Source organism: Phacochoerus africanus, chromosome 15 (assembly GCF_016906955.1).
Source record: "Phacochoerus africanus isolate WHEZ1 chromosome 15, ROS_Pafr_v1, whole genome shotgun sequence".
Lineage (NCBI taxonomy): Eukaryota > Metazoa > Chordata > Mammalia > Artiodactyla > Suidae > Phacochoerus > Phacochoerus africanus.
The window spans coordinates 72,371,136-72,398,946 of NC_062558.1; the positions used below are offsets into that span (position 1 = coordinate 72,371,136).

The window sequence follows — 27,811 nt, forward strand, 5'->3', positions numbered from 1 at the left end:
TGCAACCTACACCAGAGCTCACAGCAACGCCGGACCCTTAACCCACTGAGCAAGGTCCAGGATCGAACCCGCATCCTCATGGATGCTAGTTGGGTTTGTTGACTGTGGAGCCTCGACGGGAACTCCATCTTTACTGATATTTTTAAAGACAACCAGGGTACTCTGTTTCCTTGGTATAAATATAAATTATGATTTTTTTTGGCTGTACCTACAGCATGTGAAAGTTCCCAGGCCATGGACTGAACCCACGCCACAGCAGGGACCCGAGCCACTGCAGTGACAATGCTGGATCCTTAACCCACTGTGCCACAGGAGAACTCCTGTAATTATGATTTGATTCTCTTTTTAAATAACTTTCATCGAGATAGAATTTTTAAAGTTTACCACCATTATTTACTTTTTTAAGACTAATGATTTGTTGGGTCTCATTTCTAAGATGAGATAAGGTGTCTTTTTCCTTTTGAAGGTCTTCCTGCAAAGTCTGCCTCCATTCCTTCTCAATCTTCAGATCGGTTTCCAGCTGCACCCTTGAATGACAAATAACACAGAGAAACTCAGTGCTATTTCTCATAGAACAGTTGTACATACTCTTTAATAAGAGCTTCTGTTTGATTACTTTCACTTTCACTTTTGTAATGCATTTCTCTAGGTATTTTCTTTTGCAAGTATGTTTTAGAAATCAAGTTCAGGGAGTTCCCATTGTGGCTCAGTGGAAATGAATCTGACTAGCATCCATGAGGACACAGGTTCGATCCCTGGCTTCACTCAGTGGGTTAAGGATCCAATGTTGCCGTGAGCTTGGTATAGGTCACAGACGAGGCTCGGATCCAGCACTGCTGTGGCTACAACTCCAATTCAACCCCTAGCCTGGAAAACTCCAAATGCTTTGGGTGCAGCCATAAAAAGACAAAAAAAAAAGAAAGCAAGTTCAGAACCACAGAGTTTTCAGATCTCAAAGTCTTAGTTAATCTGTCAATCACAAAAACCCCTTGCTAAACAATAATCTGTCATTTATTAATTCTGTACACATAAATGCTGTATAAAGATGGAAAGTGCCTGGAAGGGCACACCATACTATTGAGACCGGTTACATCTTAGGAATGGAACCAAGGAGAGATATGTGGGGCTTTAATTATTTACATGTCCTGTGCTATGGGAAAATTTTTACAACAAACAAATGAAAAATATTGTTTTGATACAAAAATTGTAGCAACCACAAATCAATTCAACATCTGTAAGAGAAGTACCAGCCCTTGGTGCCAAGTGCTACTTTGCAGATTACTGTTGGAAGAGGACCTATTACAGCACAGATCTGAAACCAAGGAGACACTAGAGGAAAATCCACACTGCAGGAAAATGTCAGTTCACATTTGAAAGCACTACTTCATCATTCAAACATCAGGTGCTAGCTGGAAAAACAAATTCTTACATTTGAGGAAAACACCCCAAAACAATTTTAATTAGGAGTTCCCATCGTGGTGCAGCAGAAACGAATCCGACTAAGAACCATGAGGTTGCAGGTTCAATCCCTGGCCTCACTCAGGGAGTTAAGAATCCAGCGTTACCATGAGCTGTGGTGTAAGTCACAGATGCAGCTCGTTTCCCACACTGCTGTGGCTCTGGCGTAGGCCGGCAGCTGTAGCCCTGATTAGACCCCCCTAGCCTGGGAACCTCTATATGCTGTGGGTACAGCCCTAAAAAAAAGCAAAAAAAGCCTCACAATTTTAATTATTGTTCATAAGTAGATGCAGCAGGTGAGGCATATACTAATAGTGCTATAGTTTCTAATACTTTACATTTTAATTGTAATGTCATAATATTGAGAATATCAGAGTATTACATTATTTTAATTTTTTGTGTTAAAATTATGATTATTTTTGTTTCCTCATATAGAGTTAGCATTTCCATCTACGGCCAAATTATTTTTCTTCAAGTCAAGTAAATTTTAGACCTTACAATTCAAGTTGAAGAGACAAGATACATCAAAATGGAATTTACAAACTGTTGAAAAACACTATTTCACCACAAATTTAAAAAAGGTACAGAAGGACAGGTATATGTTACTAACACTAAATAAAACTAAGTACAGAGTCCTTTAGTTGAGTGGCCTCATCATGAACAATCAGAAAAAAACTGAGGAGTTCCCGTCATGGCTCAGTGGTTAGCGAATCCAACTAGGAACCATGAGGTTGAGGGTTCGATCCCTGGCCTTGCTCAGTGGGTTAAGGATCTGCCGTTGCCGTGAGCTGTGGTGTAGGTTGCAGACTCGGCTCGGATCCCGTGTTGCTGTGGCTCTGGCATAGGCCAGCAGCTACAGCTTAGATTCGACCCCTAGCCTGGGAACCTCCATATGCCAAAGGAGTTGCCCAAGAAATGGCAAAAAGACAAAAAAGAAGAAAAAGAAAAAAAGAAAAAAACTGAGTCAAAAAAGCAAAGGAAAAAAAATTTTTTTTTCTTTCTTTTTTTTTTTTTTTGCTATTTCTTTGGGCCACTCCCACAGCATATGGAGGTTCCCAGGCTAGGGGTCGAATCTAAGCTGTAGCCACTGGCCTACGCCAGAACCACAGCAACGCGGGATCCGAGCCGCATCTGCAACCTACACCACAGCTCATGGCAACGCCGGATCCCCAACCCACTGAGCAAGGGCAGGGACCAAACCCGCAACCTCATGGTTCCTAGTCGGATTCATTAACCACTGCGCCACGACGGGAACTCCAGGAAAAAAATTTTTAAGTTATTTTAAATATATTGTTAGAACAGGACTTCCCCTGTTGTGCAGCGAGTTAAGGATCCAGCATTGTCACTGCAGTGGCTCTGGTTACTGCTATGGTGCTGGTTCAATTCCCAGCCCAGGAATTTCCACATGCAGTGGATGTAGCCAAAAAAAAATTTTTTTTAATTAAAAAATGTTATTGTCACAATACATGTTGACCACCAAAGGCAGAAAGCATAAAGGCAAAAATATGAAAATATAAAATATATAAAAATGTAAGGAGTTCCCATGTGATGCAGCAGGGTAGGCATCTGGTAGTGACACTGTAGCACCCAGGGCACTACTGTGGTGCAGGCTGGATTCCTGGCCCTGGAACTTCTATATGCTGTGGATGAGCTCCAAAAAAAAAAAATATTATATTCAATTTTTTTTTTGTCTTTTTGCTATTTCTTTGGGCCGCTCCCACGGCATATGAAGGTTCCCAGGCTAGGGGTCGAATCAGGAGCTGTAGCCCCCGGCCTATGCCAGAGCCACAGCAACGCCAGATCCGAGCTGCGTCTGCGACCTACACCACAGCTCATGGCAATGACGGATCGCTAACCCACTGAGCAAGGCCAGGGATCGAACCCGCAACCTCATGGTTCCTAGTCGGATTCGTTAACCGCTGAGCCATGGCGGGAACTCCCTATATTCAATTTTTTTCTTCACTTTCTTCCATACTTCCTTACATTTGGGCAACAGAACATAGTACTTTCAAAATCAGAAACCAAAAATAGTTATTTCTATTTTAGGGGAAAAATGGAATTGAATATGTTTTTTCTGGACAAAGTCCAAATGCCTATTTCTATAAATACAGTTCCAACTTTTCTGAGCCATTAGGGATCCCCCAATTCTCCAAATTGTTAACATGTTTATGTTCCACCAAAATGGCACCAAATGAGAGATGAAACTAAAAGGGACAAACATCTTCTCTCTGCAGGGAGACCCAAGTCCTATTACGCAGATTAGCCCTATACATAAGGGCCAGGTCCCTGAAGCATTATTTGGGTCATTTTTGGGCAGGGATCAAAGAGCTGCATTGGAGTTCCCATCGTGGCGCAGTGGTTAACGAATCCGACTAGGAACCATGAGGTTGCGGGTTCGGTCCCTGCCCTTGCGCAGTGGGTTAACGATCCGGTGTTGCCGTGAGCTGTGGTGTAGGTTGCAGATGCGGCTCGGATCCCGCGTTGCTGTGGCTCTGGCATAGGCCGGTGGCTACAGCTCCGATTCAACCCCTAGCCTGGGAACCTCCATATGCTGCGGGAGCGGCCCAAGAAATAGCAACAACAACAACAACAACGACAAAAAAGACAAAAGACAAAAAAAAAAGAGCTGCATCGCTATAGAATAAACATCAGATCTGTCTTACCTACACTTCTGTCAAACTCCAGTAAAGTGATTCAGTAACACAGAGTACTCAAGTTTCAAGACTGTATTCTATTGACTAGCAAAGTGTCCCAGTCTTGCTTTCCATGTTTTTTTCTCCAACTGTCAAGTCCCAGGGACTTAAATAACAAAACCCTTGGCATCATTAATAAACTTGTTGACCTAAATGTTCCTTGTGATTTTTGTTGACAAGGGATTCCTGAAAGTGCTTTTGTGAAAGCCTTAAAATTAAGAGAAAATGTTTGCTGAGTATAGTATTTTTAGGTGGGCTGGGGTGGAAGGAGGTTAGTTTCACAATGTACAAATGATGCAAGTTTCCAACCAAAGTAATATTCCCTGGCCTAATGACTTATTCTATACACCAGTTTCTCAAAATGTTATTTTTGTGGTAAATATAAAAGGAACTTAATTCTGGTTCTGGATAAGATGAAGTAAACACATTTCTACCTATCCCTCCTAAGTACAGTTAAAGACCCTAGACATTACATATAAACAAACATAAGAATATTCTGAAAGGGGGAGAGAAGAAACTCCAATATTCAAGGAATAACATGGTAATCAATTCCCTGGGTCTTCTTTTTGCTGCCAACACAGCTCAGACTGGGTGTAGAAGCAGCCCACAACCCATAAACAGCAATGGGCACAGACAAAAAAAGCCCCAAGAGGAATTCTCATCATGGCGCAGTGGTTAACGAATCCGACTAGGAACCATGAGGTTGAGGGTTCAATCCCTGCCCTTGCTCAGCGGGTTAACAATCCGGCGTTGCCGTGAGCTGTGGTGTAGGTCGCAGACGCGGCTCGGATCCCGAGTTGCTGTGGCTCTGGTGTAGGCCGGGGGCTACATCTCCGATTAGACCTCCATATGCTGCGGGAGCGGCCCAAGAAATGGGAAAAAGACCAAAAAAAAAAAAAAACCCCAAGAAAAGAAGAGGCAGCCTTGCATGACATAAACCTTTTCAAGAAGAAATGCCCTATTCCAATAAAACACCGAATGAAAAAACCATGCCTCCCCCTGCAACCACTGCCTGCAAAAGCCACGTAGGGGGGCCTAGATTCCTTCATTCACCTGGCAATAAGGAGTATCCCTCCCATCCCCACTGGGTGGGGTCAGAGTAAGCCAAGTGGGGAGCGTGGGCTTTTACCACCACCCAGCAGTAATGAGGTGTCTCTCTCCATCCACCCCAATAGTGTTAGTCAAAGTAGAATGGAGAGCCTGGACTTATACCCTCATTCATCACTAAAAAGGCATTTCTCATCCTTCCCACAGTGTCAACAGGGGTCAAGGGCAGAGCCTAGATTTTTACTACTGTCTGTGTTAATGAGGTAACTCTTCTACTCCCCTACAGACCAGTGTCAGCAGAGACCAAGGGGGAAGCCTGGACTTCCATTCCCACTTGATGGGAACAAGACACCACTCTCCCTTTCCACAGTGTCAGTGGACACTGAGTAGAAAGCACAGATTTCAATCCTTGCCCATCAGTTAGGCACCCTTCTCCATTCCATCCAGAATGGTCCTGGGTTTCTATCCCTACTTGGTATGAAGGAAGGGTCAGTGTCCATGTTCCCCTGATGATGTGGTTTCAGTGGAGGACTGCTGAAACATAAGATATAAGTAAGGTGCAATCTCATAATTCCCAAAATGTCCAAAATGAAATCGAAGAATACCTGTCATACCAAGACCCAGGAAAAATCTCAACTTGGATGAGAAAAAACAACAGATGACAACACGTGAGATAATGCCAGATGCTGGAATTAAGTGACAAGAATTATTTATTTATTTATTTATTTTTGGCTTTTTAGGGCCACACCCACTGAGAGAGGCCAGGGATCGAACCCAAGTCCTCATGGATACTAGTTAGATTTGATACTGCTGAGCCACAACAGGAACTTCCAAGTGACAAGAATTTTATTTTATTTTATTTTATTATTTATTTATTTATTTTTGGTCTTTTTGCCATTTCTTGGGCCGCTCCTGCAGCATATGGAGGTTCCTAGACTAGGGGTCTAATTGGAGCTGCAGCCGCCGGCCTACACCAGAGCCACAGCAACTCGGGATCCGAGCTGTGTCTGTGACCTACACCACAGCTTACAGCAACGCAGGATCCTTAACCCACTGAGCAAGGCCAGGGATCGAACCTGCAACTTCATGGTTCCTAGTTGGATTCGTTAACCACTGAGCCAGATGGGAACTCCGGTGACAAGAATTTTAAAGCAGCCATCATAAAAATGTTCCCACGACCAATTAAGAATATGCTTGAAAGAAATTAATGGATAGGAAGTTTGGGAAGGAAAGAACGTTTTGAAAGGGAGGGAGGAAGGAAGAGTCAAAGAGAAATCTTGGTACTGAAAAATATAATAATCTCACTGAATGTGCTCAATAGGAGAATGAAGATGATGAGGAAAGAACAAATGAACTTCATGACAGAGATAACCCAATCTAAACAGGAAGAATATATACTGAAAAAAAAAGTCGAAAGTGTTAGTGTCCTGTGGGACTATTAAAAAAGGATCTAACATTCATGATCTCAGAATCTCAGAAGGAGAAGAGAAAGCAAGTGGAGTTGAAAAAAATATCTGAAGAAATAATGGCTGAAAATCTTCTGATTTGGCAAAGATAAGCCTAAAAATCAAGAAGCTGACCAAAGCCCAAATAGAATAAATACAAAGAAAGAATCTTGAGGGTAAATATAGAAACAATAATTCAAATGACAGTCTACTTTTCATTAGAAACTATTTAGACCAAAAGAAAGTAACACAATACTTTGCAAATGCTGAAAAAGAACCATCAACTCAGAATTCTCAGGATACTCTGTAAATATCCTTCAGAAATAAAGGTAAAATCAAGACCTTCTCATATGAAAGAAAACTAAGGGAATTTGTTGCCAACAGACCAAACCTAAAAGGATGGCTAAATAAGATATTCAGACACAAAGAAGGAAACTTGGAGCATCAGGAATAAAGAAAAAACAATAGAGAGTTCACTAAATTATCTTTAATGGTTGAAGCACAAACTACAACAATGTCTGAAGTGGTTCTCAATGTTACATAGAAGAAATATTTAAGCAAATTATACTGTAAAAATGAGAGAGTAAAAAGAACTAAGTAGAGATAAGGCTTCCACACTGCCCTCAAAGTAGTAAATTGTTGATACCAATGCTGGAAAGTTGCAAATATCTAATACGATGTCTAGAGCAAACCCTTAAAAAATCTATACAAAGAGATACACTGAAAAATAATATAGATAAATCAAAAAGGAATTCTAAATAATATTCAAATAACCTATGAGAAGGCAGGGAAAACCAATTGGAAGAATGAAAATAAAAAAACAAAACACATGATAAAATAGCAGGTTTAAGCTTTAAAATATCAACAATCACACTAAATGTAGGGAGTTTCTTGGTGGTCTAGTGGTTAGGATTTGGTGCTTTCACCACTGTGGCCCAGGCTCAGTCTCTGGTATGAGAACTGAGATTCCACATTAAGCCACTGCACACCACAGCCAAAACAAACAAACAAAAACAACATTAAATATAAATGGGCTAATAAATATACCATTAAAAGAGATTGGCAGAATGGATAAAAAACATGCACTACAAGAAACTTACTTCAAATATAATGATACAGGAGTTTCCACCATGGTGCAGTGGAAATGAATCCGACTAGGAACCATGAGGTTGCAGGTTCAATCCCTGGCCTCACTCAGTGGGTTAATGATCTGGCGTTGCCATGAGCTGTGGTGTAGGTTACAGAAGTGGCTTGGATCTGATGTTGCTATGGCTGTGGCATGAGCCAGCAGCTGTAGCTCCGATTCGACCTCTAGCCTGGGAATGTCCATATGCCGCGGGAACGGCCCAAGAAATGGCAAAAAGACAAAAAATAAAAATAAATAAATAAAAATAAATAAATAAAATAAAAATTAAAAATAGGAGTCCATCGTGGCTCAGCAGAAACAAATCCAACTAGTATCCATGAGGATGCAGGTTTGATCCCTGGCCTTGCTTAGTGGGTCAGGGATCCAGCATTGCCGTGAGCTGTGGAGTAGGTCGCGGATGTGGCTCTGATGCTGAGTTGCTGTGACTGTGGTGTAGGCTGGCAGCTGTAGCTCCACTTGGACCCCTAGCCTGGGAACTTCCATATGCCCCAGATGTGGCCCTAAAAAGCAAAAAAATAAATAAATAAGGCATTCCCACTGTGGCACCATGGGTTAAGGATCCAAATGCAGAGGCTCAGCTGAGCTGCAGATTTGACCCCCAGCCTGGCACAGTAGGTTAAGGATCTGGCATTGCCGTGATCCTTATGCTGTGGTTTCATATGATTTCCATATGCCATGGGTGCAGCTGATAACGAAGGAAAAAAAAAGAATTTTTTTTTTTTAAGGGCCAAATCCATAGCATATGGAAATTCCCAGGCCAGGGTTTGAATCTGAGTCACAGCTATGACCTGCAGCATAGCTAAGGCAACACCAGATCCAAGCCACATCTGCCACCTACACTACAGCTCACAGCAACGCCGGATCCTTAACCCACTGAGTGCGGCCAGGGATAGAATGCGCATCCTCATGGATACTAGTCAGGTTCGTTACCCCTAAGCCACAACAGGAACTCCAAGAAAAACATTTTTGTAATTGAAAGAAAAAAAAAAAGAATAAAACTCCTCTTGTGCCAGATGACAGCAAGATAGCTGAAAGTACTCTATAAACAATAAAAGGAGCAAAATCATAAGTTTTATTACAATTATGTTTTCTAGGTTTTTTTTTCTTTGAAGGAGAACCCCACAATCTAGCCAGCATTACTAAATAAATGAAAATAATAGGTTTTCCACCATTATGTGCAAAAAAGGAGGGGAAGAGGAAATTATGTTAATGTAAGTATTCGTTTCCATGAGTAAAATACTCACAGCTGTTTCTCCTTTTGGGAGATTTGTTTCTGGAGACTGTCGAATTTACTCTGACATTCTTGCAGGCATTTCTTGTCCTCATCTTCAGTGTCCATTTGCGCCTTCTCTGCTTGCTGCAATCTGGTGTAATTCAAATCAACTTTGGGTAAAACTGAGGCTAGAACTAGGGTGTAAAAGGGTGAAGAAGACAAATAAAAGAAAAATGGGGAAATAGAAACATTTCTAAATGAAAACAAAGTTTGGGGAAAAACTCACAAACTCAAACGTGAAAGAGCCACACAATGTCTAGAACTTGTTCTGTGATTTTTTTTTTCCAATATAATACATAATATGCCCAGACTACTATCTTCAAATTTGCTTTATTTCTTGTTCGTAATTAACAATGCAAAGCAATACAGCCTTTACCACTTATGTAAAGCACGATGAATCAACTTTCAAAGCATAATACGTGCGTCGCTGCCTTTTTACAAAATAATGAAAAACTTAGCACTTATGTCTACGCTATGTGAAGAAGCCACATTGTTATATAGTATGCTATGGTGTGTATGCCAGGAATCAAGTGTGCTACAAGGCCAAGAGCAAAGACCTGCAATTATTTCAAATCACAGCCAAGTCTTCCCTATAGAATCTTTATGCATTTACTAAATTATGCCAAAGCTCTCTGTGTTTGTGTGTGTGTGTGTGTGTGTGTGTTTGTGTGTGTTTTAAGATTCAAAAGAATTTAGTATTAGGTGGCCACATCCTCTAGAGATCACTTTTGTTCCTCATAATTGAATTTTTTAATTTAGCTTAAAATGTGAATTTCTTTTTTTCCTGCTTTTATTTGTAAGTCATTGCTTCTGCCTGTGCTTAACTCCACTCCCTGCCTCCTACGGCCATCTAGGATTTCTTAGATTTAATTTCACTACTTTTTTAAGAAAATAACTCCCAAGTATTCAAGGGATATTAAGTCCTTGTAAGGAAGCATAAGAAAAATTTCTGTTCAACTAACCAAAAAAATCTACCTCTTCTTTTTTTCCTGAAAACCACACCAAGGGGGCAACTCTCACATATTTCACAAGTGTAAGTGCTACTTCCAAGGAAAAGAGAGTAGTAACATGTAAGTTACCTCCAAATCTAAATTTAAATTAAAAATATTAAGATGGGGATATGGGAGACCCAAGCTTTTCTCTAAGGTTACAGAAATGAAAATAAAAGTCAAGAGTGAGGTAGGCCTTGAAGTTGTGCTATCATAGAAGAGGGCTAAGAGGAACTGGAAAATCAAGGAGCTCAAAGCACAAGATGACGGCCAATGTGGGTTATAAACTATTTTAAAATGTATGAAAAAATCAGTCAAGGAGCTATTAGGCAAAGTATGGGCCAATGGGGAAAAAAAATCTGTGCCAACATATTATAAAACCAAAGGTTAACTTATTTTTAAACATTTTTTATATTTTCCATCAAAAAGTAGCTAAAAAGATAAAACTGCATTTGAAAATCCTGACCTCCAAAGGGTCAATACTCAAATCAGCCCTTGTGCACAAGGTTTGAGGAATGTGTTTTTGGAAATCCAAGTGCACCCACTCTGCTTTATGGCAGTGTATTACCACGGCAGCTGATCAAGAAGTGCACGGGGTTCCTAATACCCTTTTAGAATACATAACAACATAAATTCTTTTTCTATTTAATATATTATAAAATTGTTGATTCTCTCTTAGTCTGTTTAAATACAAGTGGTTTTCAGAAAGATATATCTTTGACCAGCTTGTACTGGTCCTGAGTGTCACTGCTGGCACATTTTACCAATGACATTGCAATTGTTCTAGTTTGAGTTAACAAATCATTGTCACTTCATAATGGAATGGACAGAAATCAAAGACAGAAAAGGTAATAAAAATGTCCAAAATGTAAAAATGGGGACAAAGAAAACAAAAAAGAAAAAAGAAGAAAGAGGATGTCAATAAAAGAATATTCATGTCAATAAAGCATTAATAGTTATGTTTCTCATAAGCAGATTCAAAGAAAGCAATGATAAGACATATGTTGACACCAACATGACAGGTCAATGGAAATACATTACACTTTCCAACAATAAAAGTGAAAAATGCCAATATAAAACAATTCAATTTAAATAAAATTATTTCTTGGGTTAGGTTGAGGGTCCTAGCTCAAAGTAACACAACTAAACTGCCTGCCAACTCAGAAAGCTTGATTTTGGATAAAGAGATGGTGAATGACAAAGGATATGACAATCAATATGCATGGAAATCAATAAGGATAATTCCACTATGGATTTTGTTTTTCATTTTTTCAAAGGTTTTATTTGTGTATTCATTTTATGTAACAGATTGATCCACATGAAATTGCCCATATTAGGCCTTTTTAAACAATCTACAAAATGGCAAATACAAATGAATCAGGCTAATATAAAGCAACTTGATTCCATGCAACAACTGAAACAAAAAAGGCAAAATTCTGCTGGGCTTAAAAAAAAGTCCAATCTAAATTTTCCTAATGGTTTTTGTGGCAGGTGTCAGAAGTGAATAAAGAAAAAGGGAGGGGGGGTAAAGAAAGGAAAAAAGAAACTAAGACTGGAAATGCTGTACCTTTGTTCCAGCTGCCTCATGGCTGCAGTAATTTTACTGGTTTTTTCTTCTAGCCGGGCAATTATTTCATTTTTTTCTTTCAAACCATCTTCAGAACCCTATTTAGAAGAACATAAAAGCCATAGTGGTTTTGATTTTTAAACCTGAATATTTATAAGCTTTGTATATCATTTTGCTATGGGATTATTGCTTTGAGATGAGCAGTTTTTTGTAGATTAAAATATGTCTAGGATAGGAGTTCCCTGGTAGCTCACTAGGTTAAGGATTTGGCATTGTCACTGCCCGTGGCGCGGGTTCAATCTCTGGTTCAGGAACTTCTGAATGCCAGAGGTACGATCAAAAAACAAATAAACAAAAAACCTCCTAAGATATAAAGCAGTAGTGTCCTAAGTCTTCACTTAAAATGTAGTAAACAGGGAGTTCCCGTTGTAGCTCAGCAGGTTAAGAAACTGACGAGTATTCATAAGGATTCGGGTTCGATACCTGGTCTGGCTCAGTGGGTTAAGGATCCAGCATTACCATGGTCTGTGGTATAGGTTGCAAGTTCGGCTCAGATCTGGCATTGCTGTGGCTGTGGTATAGGCCGGCAGCTGCAAACCTCCATATGCCACAGATACGGCCCTAAAATGAATAAATAAAATTTTTTTAAAAATGTTTAATGCAGCAAAAAAAAGAAAAAAACAAGGGAGTTCCCGTCGTGGCGCAGTGGTTAACAAATCCAACTAGGAACCATGAGGTTGCGGGTTCGATCCCTGCCCTTGCTCAGTGGGTTAAGGATCCGGCGTTGCCGTGAGCTGTGGTGTAGGTTGCAGACGCAGCTCGGATCCCGCGTTGCTGTGGCTCTGGCATAGGCCAGTGGCTACAGCTCCGATTAGACCCCTAGCCTGGGAATCTCCATATGCCGCAGGAGCGGCCCTAGGAAAGGCAAAAAGACAAAAAACAAAAACAAAAACGCTCAGCCTTCAATATTTTCAGAAGATGACAGAATAAACTCTTGTAAAATATGCTATTTTTCAAGTTAAATTGTAAAGGGCTTTTGAACAAGTCTACTTACCAGCAATATCACTTTATTAGAAAATTTGTAATAATTGTAGTAAAACATTTCCATCAAAATTAAATCTCTCTCTGGTCTATACTGTGTAAAGTTCTGGAGTTCCCGTTGTGGCACAGCAGAAATGAATCCGACTAGAATCCAAAAGGATGAGGGTTCAATCCCCGGCGGGTTCAATTTTTGGTCAAGAAAAAAAACAGGCTCATCTCTTAAAAACCAAATCCTGCATACAAATATTCATTTTCAATTTACATAACAAGAAATTCTAAAAATTAAAGAACATTCCTTACCTGCAACTTTTGATACATCTCTATGTTAATTGCTTTAACTTCCTCTAGCTGTTGTCGGAGGCCTATTAGAGTATCTTGTTTTTCATGGATATCTTTCTCTAACAACTTCATGGCAAGTTCAATCTCATGTTTCATACTGACTTGTACCGCTAGCTCATTCTCCACATCCTGCAATTCAACATAGCTTGAATTCGCACACCCCTTCAGGATGTCAAAGTCAGATACACAACAGTTAATGAGACCAAGAGTTTCTACTCACTATGCAGACTACTCCTTTTGAGTTATTAAGTCCCACTAAAGGGAATTAACTAGGCCCTATAACAACATTCTAAATATTTTCAAATGCACATTTTGTTAAATAAAAGCATTTTTCATATTCCGATAATCATCCCTATTCTATTGTTTTAAGAATTAAGTAATTTTCTGCCTCAAAAACTCAGTATTGGAGTTCCCACTGTAGCTCAGCAGTAACAAACCTGACTAGTATTCATGAAGATGCAGGTTCAATCCCTGGCCTCACTCAGTGGGTTAAGGATCTGGCACCACAATGAGCTGTGAGGTAGGTCGCAGATATGGCTTGGATTCGGCGTGGCTGTGGCTGTGGCTGTGGTTTAAGCTGGCAGCTGCAGCTCCAATTCAACTCCTAGCCTGGGAACACCCACAATGCCACACATGCAGCCCTAAAAAAAAAAAAAAAAAAAAAAAAAAGCTAAACTCAGTATTTTCTTTAAACAAAGAAACAAAGTAGTCTGTACAAGTAAAGGCCAGAGATAATTCCCAATTCCTATTTCATGGTTTTCATTTCTTAAAGATTTTTATCTCAGAAGGATCCCTAACAAAATAAATGAATAAATATAAATAAAAGTAAATTTTAAAAAAGTATCCATAACATTAAAGACAAAAAGCAAAAATGCTGGAAAGGCTTGAAATACTCTCCTCTCGACCTGGATTGGGTGCACAGGTATTTATGTCATAAACCAGCAAGCTACATATTTGTATTTTTCTGTCAGTATTTCATAATTTAAAAGGTTAAAAAAAGTTAAATATGACTTTTCTATTTGAATGCATCATTCTATTCTATTGTTAAGCTAGTTACAATCCACTCCTTTCACAAACATAGACTGTAAATAGTTTGAGAACATTGTTTAAAAAACACTGATAAAATTGGAGTTTAAAGAATTTGAGGGAGTTCCCTTCATGGCTCAGTGGTTAACAAACCCAACTAGGATCCATGAGGATTCAGGTTAGATCCCTGGCCTGCTCAGTGGGTCAGGGATCCAGCACTGCCTTGAGCTATGGTACAGGTCAGAGATGCGGCCTGAATCCCACATTGCTATGGCTGTGGTGTAGGCCAGCAGCTGTAGCTTCGATTTGACTCCTAGCCTAGGAACTTCCATATGCTTGAGAGTACAGCCCAAAAAGAATTTAAAGGGATTAAAAGGTTAAGATTGCTCTCCTACACCAAGGAAGGTAAGGCTGAAAGAAATTTTAAGTGGTGCTTAAGGGTAAATTATTATTATCATTTTTGCTAAAGTAATTTTATTTTTTTTCTAGAAATTTAACTTTTATTTTTTTTAATTTTTTTTGTTGTTATTTCCCCCAACATGTTTTTTTTCCCCACTGTACAGCATGGGGACCCAGTTATACATACATGTATACATAATTTTTTCTCCCATTGTCGTGCTGCTAAAGTAATTTTAATGTGACCTACTTGTCTTAACTGAGATTCATCTCGAAGCTGCCTTCTGGCTTCATTGTACATTTCATCTAGCCCCTGCCTAGAATGCTTATATGTTTGAAGCTCAGTTTCCACATCTACTTTGGTAACCTAGGAAGAAAACATAAAACTTTTTATTCTATAATTACTACTATTAATTAATATAGCATAGATATATCTAGTCTAGGCAAAGTTCCCAAAAGTGGCAATTTCTGACATAAGACAATCTATTTGCAACCAATCTATACTTACTTCTAGATGCTGCTGTGTTTTCATTAAAATCAATTTATTTTCACTTCGTAACTGATGATTTTCTTCTTGGAGTTTAATGATATTATTCTTTGCTATTGCTAACTAAAAATGAAATAGGGGCAGGAAAAAAGATTTTAAACATCTTTATCCATACTTGCTTTACAGGTTATGTTCATGGCTATAAATCATAGAAAGTAAAATTCTAAAACTTATCAAATATCTCTCACATCTACAAAAACTTTCATAAGAAAAATGTGCTTGTATTATCCCAAGAAAACCTTATAGAAATTATTTATTATTTATTACTCATTTTATTTTGTTGGTTAGTCAAATCATGTTAGTAGAAACAGCATTTATCTGATTTACAACATGTCCTGAATATAAAGTACATAAGTAAGCATATAAAGAATTATGTTTTAAACAATAAGACCATAAATACTCGTGTAAAGACAAAAACATTGATAAGGAAAGAAAACTGTGCTATTGTTGAAAATGTAACACAGACATTCATGATAACCAAATAAAACACCCTTGTGAGATCTGGGCACACTGAGTGACCAACCACCACAAGTATGAGATAGCACTCACCATCAGAGTTAAATAGGAATGATTAAGTGACTTGGCTTTGAAGCCCAGAATGAAAAATGGGATCCTAGGAAAGGAAAGCAAGAGCCACTCCCCAAATAAATTTCTGAACACTTTGTCTGAAATGCAACCTGTACTTCACAGTGCACCTAAGGTCAAAGAAGAGGCACAAACCAGTGAGCAGCTCTCTCTAATGGTCCCGATCTATCAAACTATCAAATGGTCCTAAACTATCAGAATGAAAATGCAGTCATGCAGACAATCATGTGCTTCCAGGTTAGAAAAATCAGGCCTGTTCTAAAAGAAATATGAATTTTAATTAACATGGAAAATAGGGTTCATGGCACTTAAGAACAATTCCTTCCTCTAGCCTAAATAACTCTGAAAATGGAAAGCAATAATTCTTTGTTTTGAAAGGTTTAAAAAAAGAACTTTACAAATAGTACTGAAGAGAGAGTTGAGACATATCCTGGTTCTGGGACCACCAGATAGCTGCTTTGACAGTGCACAAAACCAGAGCACATGGCATGACTTTCACACGGAGGAGGGTGGAGAATGGGTGGACACAGTCATGCAGTGATGTTTATAAGGAAAAGTAATCTGAGTAGTGGAACAAGGGGGCCAGTATCATTTTAATGGGAATTTCTAACTAGAGGTGATTCCATCATCTAAATACAGGTCATCCAGATTTTAAAATGACAACCACAGTTGATTTACAGAAGCGTTTACATGAGTTTCAATTCTGAGGCTCGCTTATGGAAGTTGAGTATCTCAAACAATTCAGATTCACCCGAGAATTTGCCTGAGAATAGGTGGTTTCTCAAGATCTTAGGATCATCAATTACAACTATATTACATCATGATGATGAAACTGTGTGTGTGTGCTTAATGTATTCATACTTAAAATGGAAAAGGATCACCAATACTAAGTCCGTGAAAAATGATTATCCATGGCTGGAGTGACAATACCTCTTCAATCAGCTTAGTATTTGACTTTTCTAATGAGTCAACTCTTGAATGGAGACTGCTGACTGTACTGCTGAAATTAATAAAGAAAAAACTCATTCAAAATCACACAAACTCACAAAGGCAAAAAAAAAAAAGTATGCTAACCTGGACCCATTATGTTGATTGACATGCAGCAACTCTCCTGTCTGAATTTTTTTTTTTTTTTTGCTTTTTAGGGCCACACCCGCAGCACATGGAGGTTCCCAGGATAGGGTTCAAATCGGAACTACAACTGCTGGCCACAGCCACAACAACACAAGATCCAAGCCACGTCTGTGACCTACACCACAGCTCACGGCAACGCCGGATCCTTAACCCACTGAGCAAGGCCAGGGATCGAACCCACAACCTCGTGGTTCCTAGTCAGATTCTTTTCCACTGCACCATGACGGGAACTCCCTGTCTAAATTTTTGAATGTGGGAAATGTCATTAGGTTGGAGAACTTGATTTGGCTAGGAGAGCAATAAAAACAATAGAAAAAGAATTTAAATTTCTATTAAAATTCCATTTGATGCTGCCCATAATATTTTGCTCTCTTCTTACATTCAACCTATAACATGTAGGAATGAAAATTTCATACAAAGATTACTAAACATTGTTAAAACTAAATTAAAAATTACTTTTTAAAGGATGAACTTTCAGGAGTTCCCTTGTGGCCTATCGGGTTAAGGATCTGGTGTTGTCACTGCTGTGGCTCTGGTTACAGCTGTGACACGGGTTTGATCCCTGACCTGGGAATTTCTGCATGCTGCAGGCACAGCCAATAAAATAAAATAAAAAATACAGAATGAACTTTAAATATCCATTTTATAATTAAATGGCTTAATGAAGCTTATAAATAGTGGTCTTCAACACATGCTCCATTCTGTTTCCCTCTCCATTTCCACAGTACCTTAAAACCTCCAAAGTCACCCAGGGTTTGGGAAACGTGATTCTGAGATACCCAATGTCAAGTATCCAGCCAGCCTGTAGCTAAGCAATCATCCATCTTTCAGGGATAGAGTCAAAAGTCAGGTTACACTACATAAACATGCTTGTTTTGTGCATTTTTATTTAAATTGATCAAGACTGGACATTAGTGCACATTTTATTGAGTCTCTTTTCCACGGCCTGCTTGATTCTACCATCTCAAACTCAAATATCTCCAATAAAATGTCATATGCTGTATATGTTACAGTAAAATCTATAATAGACTCAACACATTATTATTTTCTTTTTTGGCCACCCTGCTGCATACAGAGTTCCCAGGCCAGGGACCAGATCCAAGCTGCAGTTGTGACCTGATCCGCAGTTGTGGCAACACCAAATCCTTAACCCAATGAGACACAAGGAATCTGTGCTGGGCCAGGGATCGAACCTGCATCCCAACACTTCCAAGATGCCGCCCATCCCGATGTGCCATAGCAGGAACTCCAATTCAACACGTTTTATACCACCTCAGACACAAATATTGGCATTCTAGTTTAACAAGTGAAAAAATAGTATTTCATTTTTCAAATACAATCATTGTTAGGTAAACAACTTAAATTTCTCACAAACAGCACCAGGGGATCCCAAGAGTGCTATGAAGTAAGGACAGAACCAGGAGATGGACGACCAACCTTATAGTCCCAGCTTTTCTACTTTCCAGATGTGTCACTTTGAAAGTTGTAAAACCTTTCTCAGCTTGTTACCTTATCTATAAAATCAGACAATAACATCTGCCCTATCTTTATGTGAGAATCAATAAAATAATAATTAAAAAGCACTTTAAAAACAATAAACCCTCCACAGTGATTTTCTTCAAGTGAAGGATAAGTGGGTCTATTTTTTCTGTTTTCTACACTTTTGAAAAATTCTAAATGTACAAGAACTACTTTCTAATTAGATAAACAATGAAAAAAATTAATATATAAAATGTACAAAAGGTACTAGTATTGCCATAACTGAATGATACACATAATTGAAAAGAGAATTAGAAAGCTCTTGAACTGAATGAAATAGACTATAAGATAAAGTGTTGAGTAAAAACAGTAAAGCATAGAAGAGTATAAAAAGTACGCTGCCAGTGGTTGATGAATCCGACTAGGAACCATGAGGTTGCGGGTTCGGTCCCTGCCCTTGCTCAGTGGGTTAACAGTCCGGCGTTGCCGTGAGCTGTGGTGTAGGTTGCAGACGCGGCTCGGATCCCGCGTTGCTGTGGCTCTGGCGTAGGCCAGTGGCTACAGCTCCGATTCGACCCCTAGCCTGGGAGCCTCCATATGCCACGGGAGCGGCCCGAGAGATAGCAAAAAGACAAATAAATAAATAAATAAATAAATAAATAACTACTTTAAAAAAAAAAGTATGCTGCCCTATGACCAAAAAAACAGGGTAGGAAGGTGAGAAATACAAGAATATATATGCATATTCTTGTTTATGTGCATCAAGTATCTCTGGAGGAACACACAAGAACTTAGTACATTAACTACGGCCAAAGAGGGAAACCAGGTTGCTGGAGATCACAAAAGATTTTCATTTTATGTTCCTTTTGAAGTTCAAACAATGTGAATGTATTCCTGTTCCCAAAAAGTGAATAAAAGCCTAAAAGTAAATAAATAAACAATACAAGGTTGTCCTGAGAAATATAATCTCCAGAAGACAGATTACAAAATACAATATGCATATACATATATGATACCATTTACTAAAACTCCAAGATTTAAAAAAAAAAAAAAAAAAGTGGGGGTGTTCCCATTGTGGCTCAGTGGGCTAAGAATCCAACATAGTCTCTGTGAGGATGTGGGTTCAATCCCTGGCCTTGCACAGTGGGTTAAGGGATCTGGCGTGATGCAAGCTACAGCACAGGTCACCAATTTGGCTAGGATCCCGTGTTGCTATGGCTGTGGTGTAGGCCTGCAGCTGCAGCTCGCATTTGAACACCAGCCAGAAAACTTCCATGTGCCGCAGGTAAGGCCAGAAAAAGAAAAAAAAAAAAAAAGGCACTGATACAAAACACTACAAAACACAAGATCTTTGTTCTCTCTCCAACCTCAGAGAGAAAGCAAGAGTTACAACTATTAGTTTCTTTCTCTAAAATGGGAAAATGTTAAATCATATTTTCTGATTATAATGCATGTTTATTGATTGAGAGTCAAAAAATACAGAAAAGCATAAAGAAAAATTATTCATAATCTCATCATCCAGAGAGAGCCATTTCTGCTAATTATTCATTTTAATTAATGAGAATAGTCTCTTTATAACAATGTAACAAATATTACTATCTCTGTGCTATTACTATCTCTGGTATGGCAGCCCTAAACCACATGTGGCTGCTCCAAATTGGAATGCACACTGGATTTTGAAGACAATACCAAAAAAGAGTCTAAAATATCTCAATAATTTTATACTGATTCTATGTTGAAATAATAATATTGAGGGTATATGGGGTTAAATATACCATTATTTAATGGTATATTAATTTCATGTTTCTTTTTTGTCTTTTTAATGTGGTTAATTACCTACATGACTCATGTTTGATTTCTACTAGATAGAACTATACTATACTGTGTATACATATTTTACACACAGAGCTAAGAAATTCTTCTCAGCTAGGGTATTCACTAACAGCTTCAATGACCAGGTGACACTGTAAGGAGAAAACTTCCACTGTGGAAAATGACAGCAAGAAAGAAAGAAAGAAAGGAAGGAAGGGAGGGAGGGAGGGAAGGAGGGAGGAAGGGAGGAAGGAAGGGAGGAAGGAAGGAAGGAAGGAAGGAAGGAAGGAAGGAAGGAAGAAAAAAAGAAAAGAAAATGACAGCCACACTTACACATGAAGCCCTTTGAGCTAGGAAAAACAAATTTTTGAACCATCAAAATGATATAAACATTCACCCTATCTAGCCTTTTTTCTCAAAAGTTCGAAATTCTATTTTTTTTTTTTTTTGGTCTTTTTGCTATTTCTTGGTCTTGGGCCGCTCCCGCGGCATATGGAGATTCCCAGGCTAGGGGTCCAATCGGAGCTGTAGCCACCGGCCTACACCAGAGCCACAGCAACACGGGATCCGAGCCGCGTCTGCAACCTACACCACAGCTCACAGCAACGCCAGATCGTTAACCCACTGAGCAAGGGCAGGGATCGAACCCGCAACTTCATGGTTCCTAGTCGGATTCGTTAACCACTGCGCCACGACGGGAACTCCCAAAATTCTATTTTTAAATTATCTGAAGATTCTATTTAAAAATAGGACTCTGGGAGCTCCCTGGTGGCTCAAAGGGTTGGGGATCCAGCATTGTAATTGCTGTGGCTCTGGTTACAGCTGTGGCTTTGGTTCGATCTCTGGCCTAGGAGCTTCCCTAGGAACTTCTGCATGATGTAGGCAAGGCCAAAAAATAAAATAAAATAAAAATATAACTTGCATTTTCTGCTGAAAATGAATTATTTCCAATAAGTCTCTCTATTCCTAATTTCCATTCACTCTCTATCCCTTCAACCCCTTTTCTAAGATGCTTAGAGGAGTTCCCACTGTGGCAGAATGGGTTAAGAATCTATCAAGCAATTTGGGTCACTGCGGAGATATGACCGGGGCAGTGTGTTAAAGGATCCGACACTGCTGCAGCTGTGGCTCAAATCTGATTGCAGGCCCAGGAACGTCCCTATGCTGCAGGTGCAGCCATTAAAAAAGGAAAAAAGAAGAGGGATGCTTAGAAAAAGAAATAGGGTTAAAGTGACCCGAAGGGGTTTAAAAAAACCCTAAGACAATATCCTAATTGTATTAAGTATCCATGTGTCCCTAATACTTACTTCAGTTGTCTATTTAATTCTTCAACATAATTCTTCTGGTCTAATATAGCAGCAATTTGAACATTTCTAGAAGAGGAGAAAGAGTAGTTTTGTCCTAATTGGAAAGATATTTATTGGGTGCCCAAAAAGCCCCACAAAAGGTCTAAATCATCTAAAACTGTTGTAAAACTATAATGGTAAAACAACATTGTTTTGCTTCTAAAATAAACTTCAGGAATCTTTATAATCATGTAGTGGTAAGCTGTGTATTAAATACCTATAATCTTTGTTAAATTACTTGCTAATACTAACTCAATACCATTAGTATATTTTAAATTTTTTAATTGACAGAACACTGTAAATCGACTATAATAGAAAAAATAAAAATCTTAAAAAAATAATTTTTGCATCGGTATGATTAATCTTTTTAAAGAAATATAGTTGACATATAACATTGTTTAAATTTAAGGTGTACAACATGTTAATCTAATATATTTAGGTATTGTGATATGACTACCACTGTAACAATAATTAGCCCCTCTATCACATTATATAATTAGCCTTCCTATTTAATGGTTAGAATAAATCTCATAACTATGTCTTGAAATAAGCCAGCATTTGTAAGCTTATCAATAATAAGCTTTCACCTCTTTTAACACAAAAACAGAGCTGATGATTAAAATGAGTCTCCAAACTACTGGTATGACCAAAAGTCGTACTTCATACTAAATCGTCCTTCTCCATAGTGATTTTTATTTTGTAAACCTCGTAAATGGAAGTGAAAACAATACAAAGCAGGAACTATACAAACAAAGGAGAAATTCAAACCATATTGCAAATAGATGGCCCTGATACTGATGTGTAAAGAGCTACTATAAAATACATGTGAAACAACTTATGAAAATCATACCTTTCTTTATTTCCAATATCTTCTTCATTCTTTAAATACATGGAAAAGTCAATCACTCCAACCTAAAGTAAATAAAGTTATTTTTATTTAGAGGAGAGAAATATTAGAAGTACCTTCAACATGTAACTGACTTTCATCTTAATTTTTTCTTTAGTGTTTAACCTCAGTGTTTATAAATAACTTAGAGTAATACCTGGATCAAAGAGGAACAGTACAAACTGAAAACACTCTGTAGTTGGTACTAGTCATTTTCACTTACTTGTGAGTCTAAATCCTCTCCCTTTACACACAGATTAGCATCTATCACATTCAGGCCAACCAGCAGCCCAACAATCACTGCTCCTTCTTCTTCCATCATTAGTGCATGATACTCATAGAATTCACTGTAAAAATTGAAGCAGAGGGAGATTAAAAAAAGAAAAGAGGCATCACTGAGGACTGGAAAGTTTGTGACTCTCAAAAGACACAGTGACTAATGCTCATCTGATAACAATGGTTTTTATTAGAGCTGAATTTTCATCTCAGGATTTATTAAGACCCATGGGATAAAAACTAAGGTGGGGAAATGAACATATGAATCCCTTGTTCAAGTCAATGCATTTGGTATTGCAAATGCTTTTTTTTTTGTTTTTTTTGTCTTTTTGCCGTTTTTCTTGGGCCGCTCCCGTGGCATATGGAGGTTCCCAGGCTAGGGGTCGAATCGGAGCTGTAGCCACTGGCCTACGCCAGAGCCACAGCAACATGGGATCTGAGCAGCGTCTGCAACCTACACCACAGCTCACGACAATGCCGGATCGTTAACCCACTGAGCAAGGGAAGGGACTGAACCCGCAACCTCATGGTTCCTAGTCAGATTCCTTAACCACTGCACCACGACGGGAACTCCGCAAATGCTCTTAATAAATAAGCATCAAAGATATTTAAGGATACCTAGATTCTAAAAAAATGTTCAAACAAGAGACTTGTCAAAGAACTAGAACAGCCTAAAAACTAAGGCTTGACAATTAGTACTCAAAAAACTAGTTATCTCTATCTCATACCTTTCTCAAGAAGTCCCATGTATATTATTTTACCACTGTAACCTTCAGAATATTATTAAGAAATTGAAGATGCTTAAAGTATGGTCACTCGCTTTTTTTTTTTGCCTTTTGGGCCACACTCGAGGAATATGGAAGTTCCCAGACTAGGGGTTGAATGGGAGCTGCAGCTGCTGTCCGACACCACAGCTATAGCAATTCGGGCTCTGTGCTTCATCCGCAACCTATACCACAGCCCACAGCAATGCGGGACCCCTGACCCACTGAGTGAGGCCAAGGATCGAACCCACATCCTCATGGATACTAGTCAGATTTGTTTCCTCTGCGCCACAACTGAAATTCGGTCATTCTCATTTAATAACTGTAAAAACCAAGATGCACAACTGGAGTCACAAGTAAAATTAAAAACAACCAGATTCAGAGGCACTCTAAGAGAACAAAGGCACAGAGGGGCTGCCAGGGAACTGAACCCTTTGAGAGTTCTTCTAGCTTTGAAAAGTCTTTATTAAACACTTGGCCTTCAATTTAAACTCACAGTTTCCTGGTGGCTCAGTGGATTAAGGATCTGGCATTGTCACTGCTGTGGCTTAGGAAGTGCCCACAATATAGTCAAAGCAGTAATTTGGACACTCAAGATCTAAAAAGAAACCTCCTGGAGTTCCTGTCATGGCTCAGTGGTTCACGAATCTGACTAGGAACCATGAGGTTGAGGGTTCGATCCCTGGCCTTCCTCAGTGGTTTAAGGATCCGGAGTTGCCATGAGCTATGGCGTAGGCTGGCAGCTACAGGTCTGATTATACCCCTAGCCTGGGAACCTCCATATGCTGCAAGTGTGGCCCTAGAAAAGACAAAAAACAAACAACAACAAAAAAATCTAAAAAGAAACCTCCTGAATTAAAGGCCCAAATTTTAATACAAATTTTTATTCATAGAATTAATGGTAACTTAGGAAAAAGTTAAAACTTAGAAGTACAATCTAAATGTCCACCTTCAGCTGATAAGAAGCTTACAGTGGAGTTCCCGTCATGGCGCAGTGGTTAACGAATCTGACTAGGAACCATGAGGTTGCGGGTTCGATCCCTGGACTTGCTCAACGGGTTAAGGATCTGGCATTGTCGTGAGCTGTGGTGTAGGTCGCAGATGCGGCTCGGACCCCGAGTTGCTGTGGCTCTGGCATAGGCTGGTGGCTACAGCTCCGATTAGACCCCTAGCCTGGGAACCTCCATATGCCACGGGTGCAGCCCTAGAAAAGGCAAAAAGACAAAAAAAAAAAAAAAAAAAGCTTACAGTATTCATTTTTTATGCTAGTTCCAAATCCTTGTTACAACCCCACCATAATACTCTCTCTTTGGGCTCCTCCTTTTATTTTTATGCCATCATAATGTATTTTATGTATCCTTTTGTACTACATCTTCAATCCTTTTTGGAAGACAGGATGTAAATGAAATAGAAAATGAACATGATTTAACAGTACTAACCTCAAGAGATCCCTCTGAATAATTAGGCAACGCAGGTAATCAGCCATTTTTTTTTGCATGAGGGCTAATCGAAGCCATGCTCTTGCCCGACCCAGGGGGGTCCTAAAAAGTGAAACCAAGTGATCAGAAAACAGCCCCAGCCCCAAGATTATAGACTACATCTTCTACCTTTGTTGAGGTACACTATTTAATAAAGAAAAAAAGGCAATTTATCATGGTTTTGCTTTTGTTTCTAGAGTTTCAAGTCAGCTCTTTGAGCATGTAAACCTATCCCTAGGCACAATCTAAGTCCCTAAAATAAACCTGCACCTGTAGGACATCTAGGTAACATTTTATGCCTTGGAAGAAATGACTCTCTAAATACTAGGAATATTTCTATAAGAAATATTTTGTTAGACTAGGCTTAGCCCTCTAAAAATTACTATGCGAAATGCACCGGTAAGGAAGTTTCTTGGTGACTTATCCGGTTAAGGATCTGGCATTGTCACTGCAGCAGCTTGGATCGCTGTTGTGACACAGGTTCGATCCCTGGCCCAGGAAATTCCACATGCAGCATGCAAAGCCTAAATAAATAAATAATATAATTAATTGATTAATTAAAAAAAATAACAGGAGTTCCTGTCATGGCTCAGTGGCTAATGAATCCAACTAGGAACCATGAGGTTGAGGGTTCGATCCCCAGCCTTGCTCAGTGGGTTAAGGATCCAGCATTGCCGTGAGCTGTGGCACAGGTGGCAGATGTGGCTTGGATCCCGCATTGCTGTGGCTCTGGCGTAGGCCGGCAGCTATTCGACCCCTAGCCTGGGAACCTCCATATGCCAAGGGAGCGGCCCAAGAAAATGGCAAAAAGACAAAAAAAACAAAAAATAAAAAGAATAACAAATGTGTCTGAAAGGCTGTGGTCCAGGGCCATTTTTGCTGGCTCGAAGCAGAGTGTCCCGGACCAGAGGGGGGAGCACACAGCTCTTCTTGAAACTGAAAGTAGTGTTTGTGCTCAAGACGAAAATGCATTCTATCTAGGCAAGATATGTGCTGATGTGTACAAGGCACACAATAACTCCTGCTGGCAAACTGAACAAAACCAGAGCAATCTCAGGAAAGGTACCCTGTGGTCACGGTAACTGGCGTGGTTCGGGCCAAATTTTTAAGCAACCTTCCTGCTAAGGTCATTGGACACAGAATCCATATGATGCTGTACCTCACGGATTTAAAGTTATTGAAAAGTAAATAAACAAAAGTGTGCATATGTTCTCTTGCTCAAAAAAATTAAATCTCATACCTCTCTTATCCAAGTTCTTACCATTTAGAAAAAAATAAAAACAACTTTTACAGAGTAAGCATGACTTTTTAAAGAGCTATAGCATTCACACTTTTATGTTTTCTTATGCAGAGAACATTTTGGTAGGTAATGTGGGAAGAGACAATCTTCACTTCTAACAGCTGATGAGTTTCTTATGGCTTAGCATTTTAAGGAATACCATTCGCCAGTAAACATTTTTTACTTTTGTAGAGTTTGGCTTTTTAAAAGCATTATGAACATGTATTTTTATGTTCTAAAATTTAACCAGGAGTTCCCATTGTGGTGCAGCGGAAACAAATATGACTAGTATCCATGAGGATGTGGGTTCCATCCCTGGCTTTGCTCAGTGGGTCAAGGATCTGGGATTGCCATGAGCTGTGCTGTAGGTTTCAGACGCAGCTTGGATCCCGCACTGCCGAGGCTGTGGTTGTGGCTGTGGCCAGCAACTGTATCTCTGATTCAATCCCTAGCCTGGGAACTTCCATATGCTGCAAGAGCGGCCCCAAACAAACAAAAAAGAAAGAAAGAAAGAAAAAGAAACCTTTTTTTTTTCTGACTTTTTAGGGCTGAACCTGTGGCACATGGAAGTTACCAGGCTAGGGGTCTAATTGGAGCTGCAGCTACCAGCTTATGCCATAGCCACAGCGACACCATATCTGTACTGCATCTGCAACCTACACCACAGCTTTCGGCAACACTGGATCCTTAACCCACTGACTGATGCCAGGGATTGAACCCTCATGGATACTAGTCAGGTTCTTAACCCATTGAGCCACTAGGGGAACTCCTTTAAGTTGAAATTTCCTTTTCTTTTCTTTGTCAAAAATTGTTATACCTTGGAGTTTCCACTGTAGCACAGTAAGTTAAGGATCCGGTGTTGTCTCTCCAGCAGCTCGGGTCACTGCTAAGAGACAGGTTTGATCCCCAGCCTGGCACAGTGGGCTAAGGATCCTGCATTGCTGCAGCTGTGACATAGGCTGCAGCTCCTCGGATTTGACCCCTGGCCTGGGAACTTCCATAGGCCTCCATGCAACCAAAAAAAAAAAAAAATTGCTACACCTTCTATGCCATCATAAGAAATACGAAGTGTGAATATCATTTGCTACTTAATTTGAAAAACTGGGCTTAAATTCTGGCTCTGCCACTTGTTAACTATAATTTTTTTATCTTAAAAAATAGATATATATGTATGTATAACTGAATCACTTTGCTGTGCACTTGAAACAATGCTGTAAAGGAACTATACTTTAATAAAAACAATTTTTAATTAAAATAAAAATCAAGAAATAAGATTGAGTTTCAAATTACAGAGACCTATTAAAAAAAACTATAACTTCTTCAACCTGTATTTTCCATAGCTATAAATTATCATAACAATAATAATCTCTAAGATTGAAGTAAGCACTAAATGAATTCATTAAAATTACTGTAATATCCTGATACAGTGCTCAATAAATACTAGCCATTTACTTTTATCATCCATTTATACTTATTAAATACAAACATTTGAATGTTGTGATAAAGCACTACCATGTCCCCTACAACATGCAAAACCCTAAACTGTAAAGCTGTCTAAGAAAAAGCAAACTCACAATCTGACAGAAAATGGTGAACATAAAAAAAGTTATCTCAGGGCGTTCCCGTTGCAGCTCTGTGGGTTATGAACCCAACTAGTCTCCATGAGGCCAGGTTTGATCCCTGGCCTCGCTTAGTGGGTTAAGGATCCAGTGTTGCTGCAAGCTGTGACGTAGGTTAAAGATGCGGCTTGGATCCTCAGTTGCTGTGGCTGTGGTGTAGGCCAGCAGCTACAGCTCCAAATGGA

General features: G+C 39.2%; 1 protein-coding gene and 1 pseudogene across 5 annotated transcripts in view; one reads left to right on the top strand and one right to left on the bottom strand.

Moving 5' to 3' along the window:
* Nucleotides 1-27,811, bottom strand: part of RUFY2 (RUN and FYVE domain containing 2) — a 47,112-nt gene that overhangs the window by 12,979 nt on the left and 6,322 nt on the right. For 2 of the 5 annotated variants that reach the window (XM_047762036.1, XM_047762034.1), the window contains exons 4-14: nucleotides 24,690-24,791; nucleotides 22,434-22,557; nucleotides 22,175-22,236; nucleotides 21,286-21,351; nucleotides 16,484-16,553; nucleotides 14,930-15,031; nucleotides 14,672-14,788; nucleotides 12,961-13,128; nucleotides 11,620-11,717; nucleotides 9,035-9,154; nucleotides 398-527 (exon numbers count right to left, since the gene is read on the bottom strand). In XM_047762036.1, coding sequence (XP_047617992.1) covers nucleotides 398-527; nucleotides 9,035-9,154; nucleotides 11,620-11,717; nucleotides 12,961-13,128; nucleotides 14,672-14,788; nucleotides 14,930-15,031; nucleotides 16,484-16,553; nucleotides 21,286-21,351; nucleotides 22,175-22,236; nucleotides 22,434-22,557; nucleotides 24,690-24,791 — 1,159 coding nt within the window. Of the gene's footprint in view, nucleotides 1-397; nucleotides 528-9,034; nucleotides 9,198-11,619; nucleotides 11,718-12,960; nucleotides 13,129-14,671; nucleotides 14,789-14,929; nucleotides 15,032-16,483; nucleotides 16,554-21,285; nucleotides 21,352-22,174; nucleotides 22,237-22,433; nucleotides 22,558-24,689; nucleotides 24,792-27,811 lie in introns of those variants that run through there. The other 3 variants (XM_047762032.1, XM_047762033.1, XM_047762035.1) reach the window with 3 other exon arrangements.
* LOC125116192 (60S ribosomal protein L35a-like) lies at nucleotides 25,120-25,965 on the top strand (annotated as a pseudogene).